General features: G+C 30.2%; 1 protein-coding gene across 6 annotated transcripts; it reads left to right on the top strand.

Annotated features, from left to right (window-relative positions):
• The first annotated feature begins 1,250 nt into the window (after positions 1-1,250).
• On the top strand, positions 1,251-26,721 carry plx (PTB_TBC1D1_like and TBC domain-containing protein plx). Of its 6 annotated transcripts, XM_011067778.2 has the most exons (17): positions 9,403-9,992; positions 10,455-10,530; positions 10,609-10,730; positions 18,924-19,076; positions 19,274-19,462; positions 19,718-20,023; positions 21,136-21,334; positions 21,437-21,553; positions 21,618-21,843; positions 21,942-22,259; positions 22,343-22,623; positions 22,721-22,882; positions 22,969-23,285; positions 23,454-23,706; positions 23,811-23,929; positions 24,024-24,248; positions 24,569-26,721. In XM_011067778.2, exons 2-17 carry the CDS (start codon positions 10,476-10,478, stop codon positions 25,466-25,468), a joined length of 3,942 nt encoding a protein of 1,313 aa, XP_011066080.1. In that variant the 5' UTR covers positions 9,403-9,992; positions 10,455-10,475; the 3' UTR covers positions 25,469-26,721. The 6 variants fall into 6 exon arrangements, with proteins under 6 accessions (XP_011066114.1, XP_011066080.1, XP_011066086.1 ...); XM_011067784.2 differs by having other exon boundaries at positions 9,404-9,992; positions 10,524-10,730; XM_011067812.2 differs by lacking the exons at positions 9,403-9,992; positions 10,455-10,530; positions 10,609-10,730 and adding an exon at positions 1,251-1,671.
• Positions 26,722-26,974: the final 253 nt, after the last annotated feature.

The following is a 26,974-nucleotide window of genomic DNA, read 5'->3' as shown; positions in this document are numbered from 1 at the left end:
TTACAGCACTGACAGAGAATCTCGAAACGCAGCAGGTTCACGTGATTCGAAATCTTCAAAAATTTTTGCACAAATGAGATAAATACATATTCGGATGTCGAAAAAAGAGAAAGTGAAGATGCTCAGTGCAAAAAGTACAGAGACAACACAAACAGATCTTATATCACAATTTGAACTTTGAAGTCCACTGTGAAAAGCGCAAGTGGCGGGTTTTTTAAATGGTAGGTATTTCGTAATAATTACTCAGACAACTTAATTTAATCTTCTGTCGCATGATGGCGCAACGTGACAAATTTAAAGATTTGATTAATTTATTTATCTACTTTATTAATTATTTATAAAGTATTAATTTTATTATCTACTTACGTGCGCACGTATTTTTAGATAATTTTACTATTTAATAATGTTTACAATGTTATTAATTTTAAACTATATTTTAAAACCTCATAAATATGAAATGTGCACATAAAAGTAAATCTTTTATATGATCTTCGTTATATAAATGACTTGCTTGTCAATATAATGTCCAGCTGATATTATTCTTTTACATTATAATGACTAATTACAATAATTAATTTTTAATTGTCAACGATAAAATCGTTATACAATAATATAATAGTGCTATAATATATAAAATGCTACAATATATAAGAAAAATTTCTTGAAAAACTACTAATAACAAATGCGAATTAAGTGCTTATCAAGAATCTTCGAAAAAAACAGCAATCATTGTTATGTTTCTTAAACTTTTTTTTCGCTTACTACAAACATTATCGTTTAATACTTTTTTAGAACTTCTCTGAATTCTAAATTTTCAACATTTTAAAGAGCATTATAGTATTCTTTTATCTTCAAGCCTACTTCAAGCCTGCTAAAATAATAAACTATATGATATAACGAAATGACTACATAATTAATCACATATAAATAAACGTACATAATTGCATTCTAAATTATCGCCTGCGTATTAGAGACTCTCCGGGGACAGCAGTCTTCAATTTCCGTAATCTGTGGCGAGATTAAGGTAGTTTTACAATCTTCAAAGGATCACCTCGCTCCTGGCGAAGATCAAACTACCGTAATCTGTTACTACCTCGAAACCACGGAGGGTCACGCTATCTTTTTGTTGTGTACCTTCTCTCTCGTGTGAAAAGACATTCCCTACTCCCCCCCCCCCCGCCCCTCTCTCTCTCTCTTCTCTGATGACAGGCCGACAGGGGGCCGTCGCGAGTAAACAAAAGCGAGTTGTCTCGCTGGCTTTAGAACGGTGTCGCAGGTGGTAATGGTGGTATACGCCAGTATACGCCAGTGTACGCCAGTGTACGCGTTGTATCAGTTGTATGTAGTGTATGTACATCCACACTGAAAGCTGTGTACGCACGCGAGTGTCGTTTACGACGCGGGACTTGCGGGTTCCCATGTCCTTTGACTGTTCGAGAGAAGGTGGCACCGCGCCGTGGCTCGACCGTTGAGATGTGGTGGACGACGCGTAGCGTAGTCTGGCGGGATCGTCGACGGCGAATCGACAGCTAAATAAAGAGAAATAAGGACGAGGTGGCCGACGACCGCCATCCAACGGACTCCCGCGGGAGTCCCGTGTCCGCATTAATCGCCTTGTCAAAGCCCAGTCAAAGCGAGCCGATCAGAGTAAAAGGAGGAGTCGCGAGTAAGGTAAGGATATCTCTCATGATGAATCCCGTTCGATCGTAAGGATGAAATCCTTGGATAAGGCGTAATAGACGACTCCAATTCCGTGAATGACGTAAATCCAGAATAAGGTTATGTTTTTACGCGAGCTTTTTTTTTCTACTCGAGGCAGAACCGCGCGTATCGCTGTTCGATAATTGCAGCTGTATCTTAAGTAATGTGTAAACAGGAAGAATTTTCACGACTTTTTGCGATCGCAATCGTTGTGATTGCGCTGCAATTGTGTTTGATGAAGTGCGCTTGATCGTGGTTGATAGCATTCACATATTACGTTGTGTATTGTGAGAAAATTTCGTGAGAGCAAGTCTCTCACATATGTATGTAACAAAAATACATAAAAAACGACAAAGAGACTCTGACATTTGAACATTTGGCATCAAAATGTATTTAAGAGAATGTATTGCGCACATTTTCACAAATACAATGTGTTAATATTTAAATAAATGAAAGTTGTATAAATAACTTCATATTTTTATTTAACAATATACTCTAATTTATTTCCTTTGTTTTTTATTGCTATAATACTATAATTTAAAAAATAATGACAAAAATCTCAATTGTTTTGTGTAAATACTTTAAACAGTGAAAACGATTTATGCAAAGTTATCGTAATACAGAAATGAGTTGTTTTGTAAATAATTAGATTAAAATTAATATGGTTTATTTACAACAATTAATCTCTACGTTGCGATAAAATTTTACATAAATCATATTGAATAATTAAAACATTTATAATGGATTTTAAATTTTTATCATTATTTCTTAATTGCATTTCCATTAAAGCACATGTAAAAGCACTTCTTTTTTTATTAAAATAATTTTTAATGCAACTTCTAAATCGTTATTAAATTTTTATGTTATTTTTAATTGCGATCTAGAATAATTTGTAATTTTTTAAAAACATTTCGAGGAAGCTCGCTTGTTATTATTCTTATTAATGCTAAATTGTTGCTTTTTTTATTGTTATATACATTGTACATGCACAATGCATAATGATATCTTAAGCGATAGCTTATCTTTACGGTTACTAATGCGCAAATTCCTTTGTAAATATAGTTTTTTTTTTTAGTTTATTCTTGTAAAGTTTATTCTAATGAATTTTTTTTATTTCAAATTTTAGACAATTATTGCATTGCTATATAAATAATATTTATTGTTCCTCTAAGCTCTCACAAATTATTATTGTTATTTTCTTTGAATGTATTCTATCCTCGTTCTTAAATTTAAGAAATTTAAAATGCTTAAATGCATTCCTATCGCTTCTAATGACCTATCAACTAATATCAACTATAAATTTTTAAATATACATTTCCAAACGAGTTTAGTTTCTAAATTTATACTTTCATACCAAATGTTAAACGAATTATACATATAATTTTACTATTCTATCTGTCAGTATATTTGTCTTGCTCTTATTCTTGCTTTTAAAGATCAAACATTCCAATCGCTTTTGGTATTCTATTAATTTCAAATTTTAAACGCGCTTCTAAACGAGTATCTAAATTTCTAAACTTAATTTCATATCAAAGCCTAATTGAATTATGTCATCTTGCCATTCTTTTATTACGCACTTTAAAAAATATCGATGTGCATTTAATATCATGCGGTGATTTGCATTTAAAATGAAAATCTCTGGTGTTTATATTAATCATCATGGTGTTTAAAAACCCATTAATATTAACACCAAATACAGTGAAAATTATATAGACACTATTTATGTGTTGAATCGATATTTTTTGAAGTGCATTCTTATTCAAAACAAGAATTTATTTTTTTTTTATATTACAAAATTGGAGAAGTGACACATACGCAAACAATAATTATTTGTTTCAAATATTTTGAATTTTTAAGAAAGTTTATATCCACAAATCTGTCATATGTTTATCACAAGAATCAAATTTATTCAAAATATATTTTGAAGTTAGTGTAAGTCTAATACTTCGATCAAGATTATTAAATTAACAAATTCGATTTGCTTAATAATCATATAAAATAATTTCGATCAATTTTATAATATTCTTCAAAAGAAAATTCTTATTTTGAATACATATTAATATTTTTTAATAAAAATTTATGATAGATGCATTTTAAGATTATTATCAAGAAAATATTCTTTGTAAAAGACCAATTAAAATAAGTATTACTTAAAAAAAAGAAAGGAAATTGAGTAATCACTTTTTTTTAGAAATAGAATGATATTTTTCTGTGTGTAGTGATCTGTCAATTTCAAAATTCAAAATACGCGTTTCTAAATAAATATTGAATTTTTCAAACTTAATTTTGTAGCAAATGTTAATCAAATTATATTTATTATCTTATTTATCATTACATTCGTTTTGCTCTCATTTTTGCATTTAAAAACTCAGCTTTTCAATAATTTCTGATGATCTGTTATTATATCATTCTGATGATCTATTATACTTCAAATTGCAAAACACGCGCTTTCCCACGCAAGTGTAAAAAATTTTTAAACTTAATTTGATATTAAAAATTAATCAAATCATGTCATCTTGTCATCTTATTTGTCATTATACTCATTTTCGTATTTAAATTCAGAATTTTAATCGCTTCTAGTGTACTCGTTTCCTACGACTCTGATTGTCGTCTATATATGCATAAAATAGCCAATCGCTGCTCGCTAAGCGACCAATCGTGCTCCACGGCATTATATATCGATAGTTCACCGCGACTATTATTAAATTTGTCCTTAACAATCGTCAGGACTATCGCTCGCGGATTGCCAGCTCGTATCACGGAGTTAATTCGCGTCTTTCGTGCAGTGCCGTGTAACACGGTCGACGAGGCATTTAAATCGAATGTCTCGCTCGTCTCGTCTCGTCTCGCCTCGCCTCACCTCGCTTCGCTTGGCGAAATCTCACGGTGAAAGTCGACCGGGAGCGACTTTAAAGTGACGCCGATTTTCGAATGAACGGGTAGAGAGGGAGCGAAAAAGCGCACCTTCGGTAAGTGGCCGTCTCTCGTGGCCGCCACACCGCATACCCGAAAGAGGTGAACCACCGGCAAAATTTTATATATTTGCGCCTGAAGCTGAAACGGCTGAAACTTAGCCATCCGATTTTTGATTCGACGCATTTTAACACGTGTCAGACTTAGCGTTATTATTACTTACAAAAACAACTTGTTATTATTATTTTATAGCAAAATAACACAATTTGTCACAATTTGAAATATAGATTTCTCTAGAAATCTATTACCTCCACACTTCAAAATATCGTATTTTCAAATAAACATCTAAATATTGAAATTTAATTGCATATTAATTGTTAACATTGTCATTATACAGTTATACAATTTTTGCAAAAACAAAAACAATTTGCGTTATATTCTTTCGTTTCTTGTCGAATGTATGCTATTGTTGGTATGCAGTTATTTACAACTTTATTAGTCACGCTGTTTAGCCGTGATAAATGTTTAGCACTGGGCGTTATGTAACATACCCAGTTGTTGTTATTATGTTTGTTTTACCTTTTGGCGCTGTTATACTTGTTGCTAGATCAGCTGAAACACGAAGATAAACGCATACTAAATTATTAAACTTTTACATGTAAACAACGTAGTTTATATACGTAATATCTGAACGATGGTCTATAAACGATTCAAATAAGCGAATAATTAAAAAAACAGCCGTTAGTTCTTCCTGTTTTTTTTATTATCGCTTTTATAAAGTATAGCTCGCTTACTTAATATTTTATATTGCAACCATCACTCAAGTCTGTGTTTTATCACATGGTTATAAAAGAAATTTAAAATTCTGTTTGAATGTAACATTTTTTAAGTACTTTAAAAACGATATTCTTTTCCAAAATCCATATTACATCACTATCGAAACTCGAACACTAGACACTATTTATTATGAAAAAAAAGTAATCGTAATAAATGCTGTGTAAAAAGAAAATACATTTATAAACTTAATTAATTGCAATATTTCAAGAGAGAGATAATGCCGTTACGTTTGTACTATTTCTGGCAGAAATATAACTTATGCTTATCTTTTCAAAAGTTTTAAAAAAGCGATTTGGATTGATATCGGTCTAATTCATGGATTATTATCACAAAGAAAATGAAAATATCACAAACACGCCTGTCAATGCCTCATTATAAACTGTGAGTAAGCTTCGATAAGATAACATAAGAATATCTCGATTATAATTGTTTATTTTCTTGCACGGAAAATTAAATGCATTGCATCCACACAAAAAGTTTATATTTATAAGCTTTTTTTAGATTAATATATTAGATCTATTTTTTCTCAGCTGAACTTCTTACACAGTTCTTTTTTTTCCACGGGAAAAAAAGAGAAAAAGGATAATGCAAGAAATTCAGCTAAAGAGAACAAGCCTGTTGTCTGCCCAGCGAGTTTTGTATATCTTGTATATGGCATAATGAAATTTTTTTATCATAAGTTTCAAATATTAATGGTACACCACAAAAAATGATGTTTTGCTGAAGTACTTAAAAATTTAACTATTTAGATAAATCTGAAAATAATTTTGGTAAATTGTGAAAATAATCATGTATAGAAAATAATTATGTATAGAATATTCAAACTAATTGTTAGAACGCCAAAATTTTTTGTAGGCTTGCTCATTATGCTTGAAATTCTTATGTATAATTATTTTGATGTTCTAACGTAATTATCTTCAGATCTGTATTTATCGTTAGCTAAATTTATTATATTTCAGCAAAATCGTGTAAGACTGTATATCTTTATAAGTATTATGTTGAATAACATATTTTTTACTTTACATTGTTATTTGGCTATTTATATCAATAAATCTATTCTTTTCAGCTGAATTTCTCGGACTATTCATCTTATCTCTTTTTTTTCAACATGAAGAAAGAAAGAGGAAAGATAAACCGTGCAAAAATTCAACTAAAAATAATAGACTTATTAAAATTTCAGTCATTAGATTTGTTTTTTTTTACAAGCGTTTTAAAAAAAATTTAATATCGTCGATTACTACAGTGACCAAGGCATTATTGAAAAGTCAGGCATTAGTCGTGAATTACCATGCAGTAACCAGTGTATTAACGATGATCAATTTATTTTATTTTTCTGTTTCTTTATTGAGATCAATTTATTACGTTTCTGCGAATTGTACATTTAATTTCAGAATAGATAGGTCATTGTATAATAACGAATGTTTAATATCTATTTATCGCATTTTATGTTTTTATTTAGTATGTTTTTTCTATAAAAGAATTTATATGTATATATATATATATATATATACATATTTATTTATTTATTTATATATATATATATACATATTTATTTATTGTATTTGTAATATTAGATAATTAAAATATTTTTATTAATTATGATATAGCAATTAATATCAAGAAATAGTAAAGCATATTGATGATTATATTCCATTCTTTCAAGTTTTTTATTTTTTTAATGTCAACAAGATAGTGATAGATATTGTGTAACTACCTCTTTAATAGATCGATTTAAACTAATGTGAAAGTAGCATTCTGGGATCAATAACATAGTGTTATTATTATAGCATTTACGTAGTTCTATATGATATCACTAGTCAATGAGTAGAATATTGATCTATTTATATGCTGATGTTACACGTGTAGAAATCCTTTCTCATGTATTATTATCAATGTTTTCTACATCGGTTTTTGCGGATGACGCATGTGATCAAGCGCGAAATCGCACTGCTGGGATTTTTCAGCATTGCAATTCAATTTATATTCACGTTTTCTATTAAGCTATTAACGTTAATTCTCCGATCCTATTTCGTTTTTTATCTCATGATCAGCTGCGTCCTAAACGCTGTACTAAACGCATGGTGACTAACATAAAGAAACAATGTTTTGTGTATCATTTTTTTCCATTTGTCCATTACACTTTTCAACGTTGGCTGCATAAACGATTAAAAATGACGCTCAATACGTCCTTCACGAGTGCAACAGTAACGTATCACATAGGAGTGCTTACGCAATTACAAGAAAAAGAAACGAAAGGACCTTTCATGGTTCACTGGCACACACGCATTGGCATTCTTATTTCATTCCCAACAGAAATCGCTCTATTCTGTACAATCGCAGTCTCTTGGTGGAACAAACTGATTATGCATCGCCGACACCAAACGCGCTCTATCGTCTCGCTTCTTCATCTCTGTTTACGAAAGACACATCATATACACTCGTGATAATATACGAATATGTAAATTGCGATGAGTGCTGTTGCTGCATAAATGCGAGAACGTATGATAATACATAGAGATCTACCGCGTCAAAACAGGCACATGTCTAGATTGTATAAATACAAGAAATTAATCTCACCCACAAGAAAACCGAAAACATTTTCTTTATTTGTATTTTAATTCATATTATATAATTTTATTAGGTGTTGGAATTAATTCGTAGCGTTTTTAATGAAAGAATGTTATTTATTTCACATGAGCATTAAAAAATACATTAATGAAAGTACTTCCCATCACTTGTAAAACGCTACGAATTAATTCCAACACCTAATATTTAAATTTCTTAATTTAAAATTTTAATATAAATCTTTAAAATGTCAAAGAAAAAAATTTTTTGCTTTGCCAGTTTTTTTTTTAATGATGTTTCGCTAAAGACATTTTAAAGATTTATATTAAAATTTTAAATTAAGAAATTTAAATAAAATTATAATATAGATTAAAATACAAATAAAGAAGATAATTTCGGTCTTCTTGCGGGTGAGATTAATTAAGGTAATGACTTGAAAATTAGGATATTTCAACAGCAACAAATTAGCAACAAATTAGCAACATTTGTCAGTTTTTTTTTTAAATGTTTCGTTAAAGGAAGATTAAATTAGCGGAACAATATAATACATATAACTTAAATAATCTACTTCAAAATAACATAGAAATTTGTTGCTAATTTGTTGCTAATTTGTTGCTGTCGAAATATCCTATTTTCAACCCATTACTTACGAAATAAGTGTAAATAACAATGATAAAAAACATCAGCAAGCTGGCGGAACAAGAATAAAGCATTAGTAAAAAATTTGTTGCTCGCTTAAAATTGGTACTGAGATGTCACTGAGAGATTTTCACATTTATTAATCCGATTAATAGGTGTGAAAATCTCTCAGTATGCAATAAATACCAATTTTAAGCGAGCAACAAATTTTTTACTAATACTTTATTCTTGTTCCGCCAGCACAGTGAGATTTTTCATTGTTATTTATACTTATTTTGCAAGCAACAAATTTGTAACTTCTATATTTTGAGAGCAACAATTTCTTGTTTCGTAGGTAATGGATTCAAAACTTCTATATTTCAACAGCAACAAATTAGCAACAAATTCCTACGTTATTTTGAAGTAAATTGGCTTTGTTATACGTATATTGTTCCGCTAACTTTAATCTTCCTTTAGCGGAACATCATTTAAAAAAAACCTGACAGAGCAAAAAATTCTTTTCTTTGGCAACGTTTTAGCAACAAATGAGCAACAAATAAAAATGTTAATTAGAATTGATTCTGTTCACTTTGTTTCGCTAACTTATAAGACATAAAATATCTGACTAGAAGAATTTTGCGGTTGAAAATGGACGATGAAAATTTTCTCGTTAAATCTATTAAAATTTAGGTGTAACTGAAACTCTGATTGATATAATCAAAATCTTCTAATTCGTCCATTTTCAACCAGACATTTTTTAAGAGAAATTACGTGATTATGATCAGCAAATTATATTTTTGGACTCTCTAAAAAGATTAAATTCCTTAAAATAATAAAAGTTCTTTAATTCACATTAAACCCTTTACACCTAATTAAGGGCGAAATACTTGAACCTCACTTAAGAAATAATTCTCACTTAAGAAAGGATTCTCTCTGAAGGTTAAAATAGAATTAGTGCGGAAATGTCTCGCCTGGGAGGCAAGTAATCCGCTCCGAAAATCATGATTGCCGACCCCTTCTTATGCCGAGTAGTAACTGCGCCACTGTTTTCACATTTGAGGAATATTGGACGTGCTAAACAGGGACCATGCATTACCTGACAACGCGCAACCACCAGTCGAGTGGTTCATTCGTCCCGTGGCGTCGCCGTGCTCCAATACGTCAGTCTATGTTTGCTCGGCCGTCAGCGAAGACGACGAGCGACGCAACGTAAACTACGTTTTGCGTTTGCTACGAAAACACGTTTTGCAAGTGCCACGGAAAAAATAAGATTACCTCTCAAATCACGAACAAATTCATGCAGAATATAACGCGGTGACGTTGGGAAAATAAAACAGTGATGTAGTTGAGATTTTATCGTAAGTTCAATTCGGATAAATTTTAATGATAAGAATCTTGTTATCGGGATTAGCATTATTACAATTTGCCTAACTAAATATTTACAAATTAAAAGTAATTACAAGAATAGATCACGTTGCTTTAAATTGTCTTTAATTCTGTCACGCAAGAATATTGAAAGTATATGAATGTCGATAACTTGGCAAAATTATAAAAGTTTCGACTAGTTCTATTGATTGCTTTTATATTATATAAATTTATATATTTTCACAAATCGATTATGTTCAAGAGCGTTTTCAGTATTCTTAGTATTCTTTACAATATTTTTCGTTACACTATTTCGCTTTTAGAAAAATGTAACTATCAGAAGCAATTGACATTGAACTCGTGACAAAAAATTTTCAATAAAAATATTTAACGTAACCACAATCGTATTCAGTAATTTTAAACTTAGGAAAAGTTGCTAATTAAGAAAAAAAAAGATTTGTTTCTGATCTCGGTCAATGACGTTTCGACGACAAGCTGAAGATCGTGTTGTTCTGAACAAACAGATACCAGGTAACCGAGTGTAATAAGGTGTGCAAATTTATTCCGCATGAGACCGATAGACTAACGCTAAAAGTTTATTGCGCGAAGGATCAGAAGTCAAGATGATAACGCTACCAATATCAGCCTACAGATCTTACAGCGACGGCAATAAGATCGTTAAGGAGCCCTTGGTCAAGGTAGCAGAAGATCATCTTTTGCCGAATGCACAAGTACGTGTACTTTGTTTATCGAGTGACACAATCGCGACCATTTTTCTTTTTTCGACGTTAGCATTGAAATCACATTTGATACTCGGTATTTCTGAGTTACGTAAATTTCGTAATTACGTAAATGCACCTGTGATTGGTAATGATATGTAGTGTGTTTGTTCACTTCGCATTGATAGTTTTAGTGAAACTGCATACTTCAGCAAATCATTCAGTTGTTCATGACCGCTAAAATTATTTACGTAATTTTCTACTGTCGCATCTCTAAAGCTACTCATAGATGAAATGACAGCTTCTACATTTTTTTCTTTGTCTTTTTGTCATAAAAGATGTTTTCGAGAAAAACTGAGTTAACGTAACTTATTTATTTTTAACGATATTAATTAACAAAACATACTTATTTTTATTAGTAACTTATCTTTAACGATATTAATTAACAAAACATACTAAATTTTGAATTTGTGGAATCTTTTCTACCAAAAATCTTCTGTATTACTGTAATTTAAATGTGTATTAATCTTAAAATGAAACTTTTACACTCGGAATTTTTATGATCGTTTTTAAATTGGATAAACGTTGCACAAATATAGATGAACTGTTATGTGGAAAATTTTGTTTACTTATATCCTTTGTCTAGGATACCAAGGAATTTTACCGTAATTGCTGACGACACGCGCGATAAAGGGTTAATTAGAGCTAACCCGATGCGACTAAGTGGAACATGTTGCTTCGGTACGTCATGACAAATGACGGCGTCATTAATTTTCTTCATTATGCATTCACCACTTAAATTCCTTATCAGAAAATCTGCCAATGATCATTATCGCACACTTCATCGAACTATCTTTATCAAAAATCGATAATCACTATTTTTAAATGTCATTGAAAACTCGTCCACTTCTCTCAATTTACTGGATATTATTTATTGCATTTCTCTTATATGTCCATCAAACACAGAAAATTAAAAATAAAAAAATTGCTCAGATAATATTTTACATACTTACTATATTTTTTTTACTTTATTTTAATAGTTGTAAGTTCATAAAATTTCCATTTAAATATTCGCAAAAGAAAGGGTGTAAAATTTTAGTTATTTTTCGGTCAATATGAAAAATCTCCGAGATGTTTAAATTGTATCATGTTAAAGAACTACTTAAATAGGGAAATATCAGAAATATGGGAGAAATCGTGATAAAAATCAATAAATCTAATGTTGTTCCGACTTTATGATAAAAAATTGTTGAATAAGATATCAGGAATTTCCGATATTTTATTTCTGATATCAGGACATTCCGGGAATTTAAACGATAAGGACTGTATTGTTATAAAATAAGCGTTTGATTTTGAGTTCTAGCTTCGAATAACGAATATGTTTATCAAGTATGTATTTGAGTGCTCGCAATACAGTTAAATTTTTGTTGCTTAATTCTCGCGATATCGTCATATCTTATTTAACAACTTTTAAATTTACTATTGTTGGTAACGATTTCTTCCATGTTGGTAATTTTCCGATTTTCCTCAAGATAAGCGATGTGTCATTTAACTCCACTCAAGTAACTCTTTAATATATTGTATAATCTGTACATCTCTCGAAACTTTTTCATTTTGACTGAAAAACAGCCAAACCTTGACCTTTAACAAAATCTAATTTAGTAGTGTATGACAAAATTCAGATCTTTACAATCTTATTCAAAAAACTACTCTACAATTACGTTCTCTCGTTTCTAAATTACTACGCCTTGTTCCTTTTTTTCCTTCCTTCCGCTAGCGGAAAGGCGTATTTTCGCGAAACCGAGCGTAGAGCGATCTAAATTTACTTCGCCGGACAAGCAAAATCTCAAGTCAGCAGCTGCCAGCCAACCGTTGACTGACCGTGTTCCGATTCCCTCGTAAGACACACGAATGCTTCTTCGTCGACATTCCTGTCCGAATTACCGATTCCTCGTGTTTGCATATTCGTCTCGTGCGTTACAAGATTTAGCAGAGGAATTGTACATTGAAAAATTGTCAAGTTTTCTGTCTTTTTGAGTTTTCTCAATTTTATTCATAGACGGAATTCCCGGAAGGTCTAGTCAAAGTCTGGGTCGAAGTCCCACTAACTCTGGCCAAAGCTCCAGTAACACTGAAGATAATTTTACGTAAACACGTAATCACGAAAATACGAAAATTGGCAAGAAATTTACATACGCAAGTGTGTGGCATATGGACCACATCTGTACCTACATGAGTTCTGCAAAAGCAGCTGTAACTTGGCAATGAATCTACTTAACGTGATTCATGGAACTTAATTGTAATATAAAGCCTTTATTGTGCTTTTACGATGTTCGATATGCTTGTATAATGAGCAGATACTCATATCAATGACCGCTACATCCGATAATTATTACTTCCTTAGCCCAAGAACCCATATTAACTTCGCACGTATCAATTATTGAAAGCAACTAAAGCTATACCATCTATGTAATCGTATTCCTGATGAGAATTTTAAGTGGCGATCTTCGCATGCCACTCGAGAACACGGTAATAACTACGTACGATGTTCTGACGATAAAATGATCCGATAATTGATTGGTCAAAGTATTTACTTATCGGAAATAGTTCTTTATATGGTCTTCCAGTAATGCATTTCTATTAATTTATTATAAAAAATGTAGCAAAGCTCGTGTCTATCTAATGCAGCCATCTTGGATTGTGACGTCAAAAGTAAAAAAAATACATAAAGAAAATTCTTGCATAAAACCTACATTAAAATGTAACTATTTTTTAATAAAACAACATTGCAATCGACAGAATAGATTTGTAAAGTATATCGGAAACTCTCCTATATTCCGATAATTCAATAAACTGTATATTTATATTCGTATATTTATTTTATTAATTAAAAACGAAACAAACTACATGATGGCTGTCGAATTTTGAGATAAATCTGATTTTATTCTATTCCGAAATAAAATTTTACAAAAGGAGAGTTTATATTTTACAAAACTCTATTCTATCAATTGCAAATATTATTTTATTTAAAAAATGTTATTTTTATAATAACATATTGTATAATAGAAATTTTGTAAGAATTTTTATTATGCGTTTCCTCTGACGTCATTAATCTAAATATCTGATCAGGAGTTTTAAATAGAACACACACAATTTTTAATAAGGTCATCAATTTTTCATCAATTACAATCGATATTGATTTTTTTATAAAAAGAGGATAGAGGTGGAAAAGGTAATGAAGGAAAATAGAAAACGATAGAAGAAAGATAGAATATAAGAGCGAAAGATGATTATGAATCTAAAATATTGAGAAACACTACACTGTAAGCTAATATCTTTTTTTTTTATTTCATCAACCTCATGTTTACTATGTATGCAAATGACGGTGGACGATGGTAGCCAGCAGGTTTTTCTGAGATCGCTTATACTTCGCTGCCATCATTGCTAGTCACATGCGATATAAATCGTTGACATAAATTACACGGAAAAATATACAGGAAATTTCATTATTTATATCTGCACATTGAGAAAAGTACTGGTCGAGAAAAATACTAGTAGAATTATTTATATATATTCCACCGTTTCGCATCTCAATAAATTATCGTGTCGATAAAATTAGTTTCCAAAGTCTATTCAAATATTTATTGCTCCACTCCTTACAATAAAAATTAGCTTCATGTAATATTAATACTCGTTGATTTATGCAGAATTAATTTGAAAAAAAATTTCTAGTCATGTTAGATCCAGTTATAATTATGTACAAATTATACTGTTTTTAATAGATGAAACTAAAATTTTATAGGTGAGAGAGAGAGAGAGAGAATAGTTATAGATATATATATATATATATATATATATATATATTTAATTATAACAGTTTATAAGTTATACAATTTAGAAATACACGTAAATTAATTATTTTGTCTTGTATAATTATGTACACATAACGGACTTTTTTAAAAAGTTGATTTACGTAAAAGCAAGTTCATATCAAATATAAATCATTTATATTGTCGAATATTAAGTACAATTAGATTTTATTGCGTGAAGCTGTTATAAAGTATTGTATCGTTATGCTTGAATAAACTTTACCAAATCAAGTAAAGGTTCAGCCATTCGTGAGCGGATTAGGATAAATTATCTGCATATAATTATACATGATAAATTATTATTTACTTTCATAAAACTCAAGATGTTCTGTTTAATATTATTAATACTCGAGTATACCCAACATCTCAATCATCTAGTATCTTTACTAATTATTTTTCCAAGAAATAATTAAAAGAATGCAGTTGTGACTTTAACAGTTGAGACTTCACACACAATGTCAAACTGTCTCGATATATTTCATTCTACCAACACCAATACCACGATCAATCAAGCTAAGCGAAAGATAAAATTTTTATATGCTTTTTTATATGTATTTTTATATGTATTTTTTATTAAAAAATTTTTTTGTTTATTGTATGATTTTATAATATGTATATCAAGTATTTTCGTTATTGTATCAATATTTAACAAATTTAAATTTAATATAAAAGGAAACCTAGACTTCATCTGAGCAAATTCTTCAAGTGATATTCTACATTATTAAAATTTAAACGAAAATTATTTTTTAAATATATTAATAATTATAAAATATTCAATATATTCTTTTTACTTATTTCTAAAAAAAATTATATTGCAGAATCTTTCTGTTTTTATTTGGAGTAATAGAACAAAATATTAAAGTCATGAAATGCAAAGAGTTAATAATCAAAACTTTTTGACTAAGATGATGAGTTGTAACTTTTCAAATAATTACTATAATATATATAATAACTGTTGCTCAATCAACATAACATAAAATTCTATTTTCCCATTTTAATAATAGCTTGACGAGTTTCGATCAAAAGTGACACAGTTATCCCATTATCGCTAATTATTAGTAATTAATACGTTATTATTCTTCTCATGTGTGCATTTACATAATCATCGTGCTTTCAGCGCGACTGTTAATGAAGCATCGTACAGTCCTCGAGGTTGTTCGTGGGAGAAAGAAAGACAATAATGATTCTTTCTTTGATCCCGACATGTGCCGAGGGAGATTCACGAGGAATAAATTAGCTCTTCGCATTTCAGCCCTTCTGATACACATAATTATTGTCAATGTAGAACTCTTCAGATGCAGAGCACTGCTCGTCGCAGTTAACAATAAGTAGTTCGCAACAATAAAATACGGATCGCGTAACGTTTTTAAAGCATATAGTGTAGTTACACGTTTCGACAGATTCTTTTTTCCTGTACTGCTCTATGCAATTTTGTATGTGGAGTCACACTTGCGTAATACTCGGAAATTTATGTTAAATCGAAATCTAGCAAAAAACAAAATTGATACCGATTCGACCTTAACAGTTTACATAATCATTTTTATTCGACTGTGCGTGTGTGTTTAAACACATGTACATATATGTTAATGATGTCTACAAATGTGATGCAGTCGTAACATGCACACATTGTTCCAAGTTCCTTCTTTATATTGGCTTAATATCGTTTAATTTATTGCACTTGTATCTTTTCTAGCTGTTTTTATACACAACCTTGACACACCTTGTAATTTTTTATGTATTATAAAATGCAAATAAGACTAATCTTCTTTCCGTTATGTGTGAAAAACGTTAATTATTCTAATAAAAACGAAAAAATATCTTTTTTCATTATTAGCAACTTTATTAATATTAAGATTTGTGTATGTTTAACATAAATTTGTCAACTCTTATTGTTAAAGAAAATTTTTAACACAATTACTAACAGTAGAAAAGATAGAATTTATTCAATAAAGTTTATAATATCTGATTTATCATATTTTACAACAACAAATTAAAAACTTGTTTGATAATCTTCAAGAAAATTAAACAGAATCAAAGCATATGATCTTTTACAATTTCGCGCAATTTACATCACGCTCATCCTTGAGTAGAAATATATCCATCAACAAACGGCCGATTATATCGTCTCAATTGAAACGAAACTCGACTTCACGCACGCATTAAGTTTGTTCTCGCACGTGAATCTAATCGCACGTTCATGGCATCGATTCGTGCATCATCTGATGACGTACATCAACAAAATTAATTCGATCAATTGAGCACGAGAGACAAAGTCGAATGTATGAGCCTCCATGCGCACGCAAAGTGCCAAGTGCCAGAAGAAAATAGCATCAGTAGAATAGTTCGAACGTCTATTTTCATTGTCCGGCGAATTGTTCTTATTAAGAAAAATATGTACGCTTTTGATAAGGAAATCTAAAGACCTTTATCTTTCTAAAATTAAAATCATAATTTTAATTTTATAAAGTGTATTTATTATAGATTGTAAAATATTATTCCAGTAAACACACACACAATGTATAACAATATATATAATATAACATCCGAACATTGCTAAAATGTCTGTAGAGATTACATCATAAAACTTATACATTTTGGTATCTATTTTTATTTTTTGCTTTTTTCTTGATGGATTAATTATTTCGTGTTATTTAACGGAAAATTCCTTATGATGTACTTGTGATGTCGAATATAATGAGAAATTGATAAATAAATTCTATGTAGGATCATGATACGCTTCTATCGAATGCCAATAATGCTGCACAACTTTGCGGGAACATAGGAAGGGACGTAATAAAGCTTGTGCCTTAATTGGATACTGGAAGCCCCTCTATTAACTAAGTATCTTCTTCTATGTCACTAAACAGGCGAGCTTTTCCAGTATTTGATCACATATTTGTGATATAATCAAGATATTTTTAAACAATCATTTTTGCAAAAGAATCATCGTTATGTGAATACTTCACGTCGTCGGAAATTGCAATTATCATTATACAAAGCGTTTTCGTTATTGTCATAATAAGTATAATATATCCTCGCTATTTTCCTGTTGTCTATAATTTTCATCTGCGTGCCTATTGGCCGTAAAGAACTCATTAGGAAAATTATGTTGCTCTCAATCCCACGTAAATATGAATAATAACATCAAGTAACGAAAAAAATCAAACGGACTTTCCGAAATCAAGTGATACACATTGAAAAAAAAAATCCAAGATTTTTGAAATAAGCAGTTATGAAAACAATTGTTGCAAAATGAAAAAGAGCAAAATACATTTAACTATTTACTATACGCACTGAATGCATAAAGAGGATTTTTTTAATTCTGCGATATTAATTTTCTTTTATATTAATACTTACGCTTTTAATTAATTTTTCTCCTCTGTATAATTCCCACATTAATCGTAATTTTTACAATATCTAAATAAGATCTTTCCGAAATCTCAATTTTATTTTTATTACGTCTCTTTTTTTCTCTTCTTTCTCCTTTTTACAATTCATTATAATTTTCTTTCGATGCGCCGAATCTTTGTTAATATTATACATTCTACATATGTGTGCATATATATATATATATATATATATATATATATATATATATATATATATGTGTGTATAGAGCTAAATTAAAGTATCTTTTCGGACGAAGTCCGAAGTCATAAAGACGATGAGCAGCAGATGTGGAACGTGGGAAGAAATTAGAGAGAGAGAGAGAGAGAGAGCTCTTTCGAAACAAAGATGGAGGATGAGAGCCATGCAGTCCACGAGTGCTGCTGAAATAAGTTATTTCTGTCCACGGCCATCGGCCACGTTTAATGCACGTTTTCTTGCGAAATCCGTTTAGTATATCAATGGTCAGTCCCGTCGTAATATTTTGTATCTTGAATGATTTCTAAATCAGATATTTTTTTCGTGAATATTCTTGAAGAAAATTGTTACAAATAATTTTTATGAATTAGCATTTTATCATAGCGAAGTATAATTTAAAAATATTAATTAAACCAATAGGATTTTTTTATAATTAAAATAATAAAAACACTAAATAATGAACTTTTTATTACCCGAAATCATACTTCTATAAATACAATAACGTAGAAAGTGAATAAATTTGAAAAGATGCTTAATTATAAACTTAGCAGCAATTATTATCTTTCATGTTGTACATATTATTTAAAAAAGAAACATAATTTGTTACTAATTAGTCTCATTTGAAACAAAGTCAGTCATTTGTTTTATTTCTCTTTTTATAAGTATTGTTTTTTCTTTAACAATATATGTTCTGATAATAGTTCGTCACGTCAATACGACTAGTTATATAATTGTAATGTTTTATGTGCAGATTTGTAAAGAGTCCTTGAAAGACATGAAGGAACATTCGGCAGCCCAACGAATGGAGAGAGATAAGGACTTGCCACAGCGGTCGCAGAGCAACGCGGCTAGCTTAATTTCTATAGGTGCCGATATATCTCCGAGTTCTTCCCAATTCTTTGAAGTAATTATCCTTTTTTATATTTTTCCTTACAATAGTTTAACTATTCGAGAAGAGTCTATTTTATTATATGGAACGTCAGTAAAACAATGAATAATGAATTAAAAAGAAGACTTTGCTATTATCGATCTTTACTTATCTTTTAATCATCTAAAACTTGAGAACTAATGTCTCCACATTCTTTTGCATTTGGATTTCAGGTATTCTATATTGGCAAAATCAAAGTATCAAGTCCAAAAGTACCAGAATCATTCATTGACGACGCCTTGATTAAGTTTCGCGTTCATGGACTTGAAAAATCGAGATCTTCAACAAGTAATCTTCTGTCAGATTGCCAGCGATTGAAACGTCAAGCTTTGATGTCTTCCATTAATAGGAGAAACAGTACGGTAAGAACTAAACTTTCTCAGTTATCAAATACTTCTGTTTTTAGACCATTCTGTGGTACATGAATTAGGAATTATCTATGTTATAACAATAAAAATATTTTAATTTTGGCATTACTAATCTCTCTTTTTATGATGAATAATGCCGTGAAAAATATTTCTTTTACTTGTCTTTATGATTATATAGCTATTACGAATAGATAAATAATTTTCACATTTATAATTAATAAAAAAGGAAATTTATCGTTATATTTTCAGGAATCTACCGCCAGTGAATCAGGCAGTATTGAGAACGTGTCGGGAAATAGTATAATTCCAAGCGTGAATCCGCTTGGAATACCGCCAGTCTTAAGTAGCTCCGTGGAGACTTTTCCAAGAACAACCACCAATCTCGCAGAAAACGATGGTCGTGATGAGAATCGAACCGAATCTTCCGCTACTTCTAATATCACTGTACCTGAAATTATGCGAAATCGCGCGGCATCTACTGGCAGTGTTTTAAGCGGCAGAAGAGATTCTACTATTAAAGGAAACGATGATCACAATCGCACTATGGTTTTTCAGGTATGGAATATAAGAAAAATATCTTTTTATTCCAATTTCTAATTGCATCAGAAACTGTAACAATTTTCATTACAATCTTATTTATGCGTTCATTTGAATAGCAACAACGATGACGGTAATGATGATAATAATAAATATTCCATAAATGAGTGTTTAATTACTTATAATACTATTGTAATCTCATTAAATCAAAAAGTAATTAAAACTAATAACATTAAATTAAAATGAAATTTATAAAGATACTGATATTTTCATTTATACAGTACGTTTTTTAAATTATTACAATAATTATTTAAAAAATCGATTTCTTCGAAACTATGGACCAATGACTGAAACGGTTGGACACGTCGTCGTATCGTTTTTTTTTTCGCTCAAAAACAGCCTGTAAAAAACGCATAAAAATCCCCGACCTCGTCACCTGATGTATCCCTTGTGAGTCGAAAAGTCCTCTACCATTTTGCAATTTTCGCAATAGTTAATAAGATATTAATTACTAAAAATTATCAAATATTGGTCTTGAATAATTTTTTATTCAAATACTATCAACTTTGCAGAAAAACTAACAAGAGATAAAAATCATTTATTTTCTTCTCATAAAACTCTAAGAATTTTTTCAGAATTTTTTATTGACTTTTGGTATTGCATTTTCTTATTTTTACTAACATGAGAAAATACGATATTAAAAAATTCTGAAAAAATTCTAAAAAATTCCTCAGAATTTTATGAGAAGAAAATAAATGATTGATTTTGTATCTTGCAGTTCTTCTGTAAAGTTGACAGTATTTGAGTAAAAAATTATTCAAGACCAATATTTGGCAATTTTTAGTAATTAATATCTTGTTAACTATTGCGAAAATTGCAAAATAATAGAGGACTTTTTGACTCAGTTTAGTCCGCTCTATCTATACAAAAGCGATTGGCCAAAATTTACGAAACTGTATATATAAAATTTACTATATTATAATAATTAAACGTATGAGATTTTAAAATGTATAAAAGAAGATGTAAAAAGAAATGTAACAAAAAAATCGTATTTATATAACAAGTAACAAAAAAAAGAAGAAAAAATGATTCAAGCTTATTTTTTTATACATAAATATTATATTTTTTAGGTAGGGCGATTTGATCTGAGATTGATTAGCCCTGACAGAAAACAGATTCTTCTGCACAAACAATTAAAAGACGTAGCCAGTTGTGCACAAGGCATAAAAAACTCCGAGCACTTTGGATTTATTTGCAAAGAATCGGAATATTTCATCGGATATGTCTTCAAATGCCAATCCGGATCAGTCGCCGATGACCTTGTTGCAGGCAAGATTTTTTAATTTATCTATGACACAGTAAGACTCGTACACTATTATTCTTCTTATTAGAATTATTATTTGTTATGCTAATTTCTGTTTTTCTTCACAGCAATTAGTCAAGCTTTTCTTACGACTTGCGATGTTGCAAGAAAGGAGAGGTATTCTGTATTTTCTTGCGAACACTGTCCTATGTATTGGTATAACAAATTATGCCAAGAAATTGAAGGTAATTTAAATTATATATTATAGAAATGATGTAATTTTATATAAAATATTACATTCATTTTTAGGGCAAAATGATAGAAGAGTTCAAAGTATTATCTTTTCCCGTATGGAATTACTACCGGAGGATGAGCAGGAAATTGTTGTGAGCAAGTATAAGGGCGCCGAGGCTGCGGGTAACGTTGGAGTAAGCTCCTCAAGTCTGCGAGAGCAAAATCAATTCTTAATGCGACTATTGCGTGCTCATTGCGAGTCGAAACAAGCTAGACATGTACATGATACGGCTGAAAATAGGTAATAACTATAAACTGAATATGTAAACACAATTTTCTGTTGGTATCAAAATATAATTTACAAATGAAACATTCTGACACAATGCTTTTACATTGCAGGAGTGAATTTCTTAATCAATATTTAAGCGTAGGTGTTGGTAGTACGATATTTATGAAAGCAAAACGCTCTCTTACAAATAGTTTTGATAATCTCATGAAAAGAAAAGGTTCGCGTGATGATTTTGGTTTGGGCCCACAACTGAGAGACACAAATCATCTGAATACGGGGATACAAAAGTATAGTAGTCAGAGTCCAGATAATTCGCGACAATCATCTATATTGGACATTTCGCCAGAATCTAGTAGACCAAGATCATTACGTGTTTCGCCTGAACAACAAATTGTAAATAACGGACCAAAGAGTTCCATGATGGATATGTTAGTACAATTTTATTTTCAAAATTTGTGGACATTTTTAAAATTATATTGTGTGTATTTTATAAGCTTATTTTATTTCTCAGCTTTTTAAAAGTTGGTAACTCGCCTAAAACATCTCCCACGGAAACCGACGGAAATAGCACAATTCAAGCCAATAGTTCGTGGCGGCAAACGATACTAAACAGAGTTGTAACGCCGAATAAAGATCATAACGCTACAGAAATTGAAAAAATCAATATCCTCAAAAATTTAGAAACGCCTGTTAAACGTAGATCGAAACAAGAATTGCGAGATTTGTGGAAGAAAGCGATTAATCAACAACTAATACTTATAAGGATGGAAAAAGAAAACGCAAAGCTTAGAGGTAACAACTCTCATATCTGAAAATATATTTAATCCTCTGATATGTAATCCTCTGATATGGGATTTCATGTTATCTATTTTTTAAAATAAAATGATAGAACGTCAAGAGGAGGCAACAGTAAAAAGGATTAAACTCGAATACGACGAGCTTAGTAGCTGCGCGCGTGAAGTAATGGAAGTTTGGGATCTTCTTGTTAGCAAAGAATCGCGAGTCTCTACTAAATGTGATAATCAAATGCTTTTACATGCTATTAAGCAAGGTAATGAGAAATAAAAATATATCTCAGCAATATTCCTAAAATGTGACAAATCTTTTAATCTTTTACCATATATAAATTTTTAACAGGTGTACCAAAAGGAAAAAGAGGTGAGGTGTGGCAATTTCTAGCCGAGCAATTTTGCTTGAAACAACCACCTATAGATACTCAAGAGTTTCCAAATTATAACACACCGTATGAACTTCTCCTGAAACAACTCACATCTCAACAACATGCTATCCTTATTGATTTGGGAAGAACTTTTCCGAGCCATCCATATTTTAGTTCACCCTTAGGACCTGGTCAATTAGCACTCTTTAATTTATTAAAAGCTTACTCCTTGCTAGATCATGAAGTTGGTTATTGTCAAGGCCTCAGTTTTGTCGCTGGAGTACTTCTTTTACATGTGAGTGCATTTTTAAGTTTTTTTGTATTTTATATATATATATAAAATTAAAAATTGTAAAATTATAAATTATTGGATAAATTATTGATAGATAGACTACACACACACATATATATGCATATTTCATAATTAGTTTTTATGAAATATATTTTTTTATTTTCTTATTAGATGGCGGAGGATCAAGCCTTTTTCTTATTACGACATCTAATGTTTCGTCGAGGACTTAGAAAATTGTACTTGCCAGATATGGCAGCATTGCAATTACACTTATATCAACTCTCTAGACTGTTACACGATCGCTTGCCAAGTATTTACAATCATTTCGATAAACATGAAGTTTCACCTACTTTATATGCCGCTCCATGGTTATTGACGCTGTTTTCTAGCCAATTTCCTTTAGGTTTTGTAACCAGAGTTTTTGGTAAGATATATTCCTCGCATTTAATAATATTTAATATATCTATATATTGTATGTTCAATTTATAAAGTTGTTTGTATATAATTTTACTAATTTTATTTCTACAGATTTACTTTTTCTGGAAAGCTCCGAAGTTCTTTTCCGTGTATCGGTCGCATTATTAGAAGAGCACCAAGATCAATTGCTATGTTGCGATAGCTTTGAAGAAATTATGGAATATCTCAAGGTAAAGTTATAATATTTCAATCCTTAATCATTTATAAGAAATAAAAAATGAAAGAGTAAATTTATATGATTATCATTATGTTTCTTGATTTTAGACACGTGTGCCGGCGATAGATAAACAAAGTTTAGATCGCATAATGAAACGTGTATTTTATCCCGACTTGGAAATCACAAAACAGTTGAACGAATACAGAGTAGAATACCAAGTGCTTCAAGAGGAAATGATATCAGTGAAACCACAAATGGAGAATTTAGAGAAATTCAAATTAAGAAATAAACAACTCACGCAAGAAGTTGCACAGCTTAGCGAACAATTTGAGGTAATTTGAGTGATATTCATCAAATAATCAGAATTAAAACTTATACATTGCATGAATCTTAGAATTTTTTCAAGTAACGATAACAAAGCGCATCCATTTAGTAAGTAATAGATATATACCAATATTAAAATATCATAATAAAGTAGAATAATTGTAATTAAATATACGAGAAATTACGAATATGGCAAATCAAAATCAATTTTAAATACAATTTCATAGATTTTTAATTCATAATTTACAATAAATTTGTTATTTTTTTATGATTATTTTAGTTCTTTTATTTCTATTATTATCGTTATGGTACTGAAATTACATTACAGATTACTATGAGCAACTTGCATAGGCTTGAAACAGCGCGTTCAATGCAACAAGCTACTATCCATAGACTTGAGTCTCAAAATCGCAGCCTTGAAGTAACAGTGGCTACATTGGGTGCGTTCATTCAGCAATTAGCGGATACACGTTCCGATATCGAAGTTCCGGGCGAAGTTCGTAGAATAATCGCACAGCTGAGTATGGTTGAGAAACGACGAAATACTGGTACCAAATCATATCCTTTGAAAGTCATCGAAGATAACAAGCACGGAATGATAAAAAGTAATTCAACTGGAAGAGAATCTCAAAATCTTTTAAGGAATAATGGCATGGATACACCGTACCCATTGAAGTCTACTCTGAGCCAACCCAACTTAGCAACGAAATTAGAGAAAGTCTCTTCGTTCTTTTCGAACTCACACAATCACATACAAAAGCAACGTGCGCAATTAGCAGCTCTTAGAAATGAGTATTCTGAACGAATAAGAAACAACGATGAGAATGATCCTAAGACAGTTAACATCGACATTCAAATTACGGATACTATGAATCTGGCAAACAATCCGGTTCCACAAAACGAAAACAATTTAAAAGTTCCAGCTACCAATTTAGAGAAATCGATATCATTACCACTGAAACTCAAATTGAAACCATCGAAGTCAGCATACGAATTAAGTTCTGTGAGAAAGGTTCCCACTAGCAAGCTTGAAGTTACGAGTAATGATTCATTAACAAATTTGACAGGAACAATACACCCACTCGATACTTGTAGCGATGTGAATTTCCGATTTAGTGGAACCACGAAACTAAAATCCATCAAACCTGTGAAATCTAGTCCTAGTTGCCAGGAAGATAGTAGTAACAAACAAAAGCCAGAACAAATCTCCGATTCTTTAAACAGATAACAGTTACTTTCAAATGCATCTTCAAAGAGCATCTTATCGAAAAAAATTTTCATAAAAAATATATATTTAAAACGATACTGGTGATGAGTAGCTTAAAGATTGCATCTTTATATTTGATTAATTTTGTGATTTCCATAAATTAGCCAATTTTGAATGGGAAAGTTTCAAAACTGGTTAATTTATACAATAGACAGAGGGAAGGAAATGATTTTCTTTTTTATTCTTATTCAGATCTGATGTGTTTGGCAACACATTACAACTGATGAAAGTGAAATGTTCTACTGAAACTATATTGAACATTTGGAAATCTCAGATATATAGTCGATTGAAAATCCACTATCTCCAAATGAACATTTAAAACTATATATAAAGACGCATTAAGTATTCAGAAAATGAGATGGATATCAAAATAAGGTACTAAAGATATATACATATATACAACCGTACAGTTTCAGATTGCCAAAGGAAGTGCCAAACTTTCTCTCTCTGTGTTAGAATATATTTTATAATAAGACAAAAACGATTTTAGTTACTTAAAAATAAATACATATGTACATATTTAGACGCGCGCGCGCGCGCACACGCACACACACACACACAGAGACAATACATATATACGCATGTTAGATGCGGTTGTATCGTTGAAAAAATATATTGATAAAAATCATTAATGTATAGGCTGGCTGCTATGCACCGTAAGATTCAAAAAAACTAAGTATTACTATTTTTGCACAAAACAAGCCTTGTGATATCAGGGATAGTTAACACACACACACACACACACACACATATATATATATATATACATATGTATATGTATGTATATGTATATATATGTGTATATGTATGTATGTATGTGTATATATATATATATATATATATATATATATATATATACATACATATAAAATGCATATATATTATACTCTGTTCTTTATAAAAAAGTTTTACCATCGTTAATATGCAACAGTAGCATTAGCGATATTTAACGTCCATATCAAACGTATTGTAAATTAGAGAATAGCAAATTATTATATTTACTCCCTATAAAAGATATTTGAAATTGAAATTTTGATAGATAATGTGAAATAAAGATATTCATAAAAATGATAAAATTATATTTTGTAGTATTTCGGTCACTGTAACATTTTATCAGCTAGTTATTATACGTAACTGTAGTGATATATTGTTTGTAACGAAATACAAGTATATAATCATATCTTATGACGGAAATAAAGATATTCTATAAGTAATTGTTTGTTACATAGATTTATTAGAGTAGATATTATGTATAGTATTACAAACTAAGAAATATTTAGATTTTTATTTGTTTTCTCGACTAATCTTATTGTGATAATAGATAAAAATATTTAGTTAATAAAAATAACTTAATAATATTAATAAATATTTATTAAGTATTTTAATTTTAAAAATATTAAGAATATATAAATTTATAATAAACTATATGATGCGCGCATATTTTTAAAAAGTAATGAAGGAGTCATT

Source organism: Acromyrmex echinatior, chromosome 3 (assembly GCF_024713525.1).
Source record: "Acromyrmex echinatior isolate Ae372 chromosome 3, ASM2471352v2, whole genome shotgun sequence".
Classification (NCBI taxonomy): domain Eukaryota; kingdom Metazoa; phylum Arthropoda; class Insecta; order Hymenoptera; family Formicidae; genus Acromyrmex; species Acromyrmex echinatior.
The sequence above is the reverse complement of the archived record's forward strand: the minus strand, read 5'-3'. Positions and strand labels throughout refer to the sequence as shown.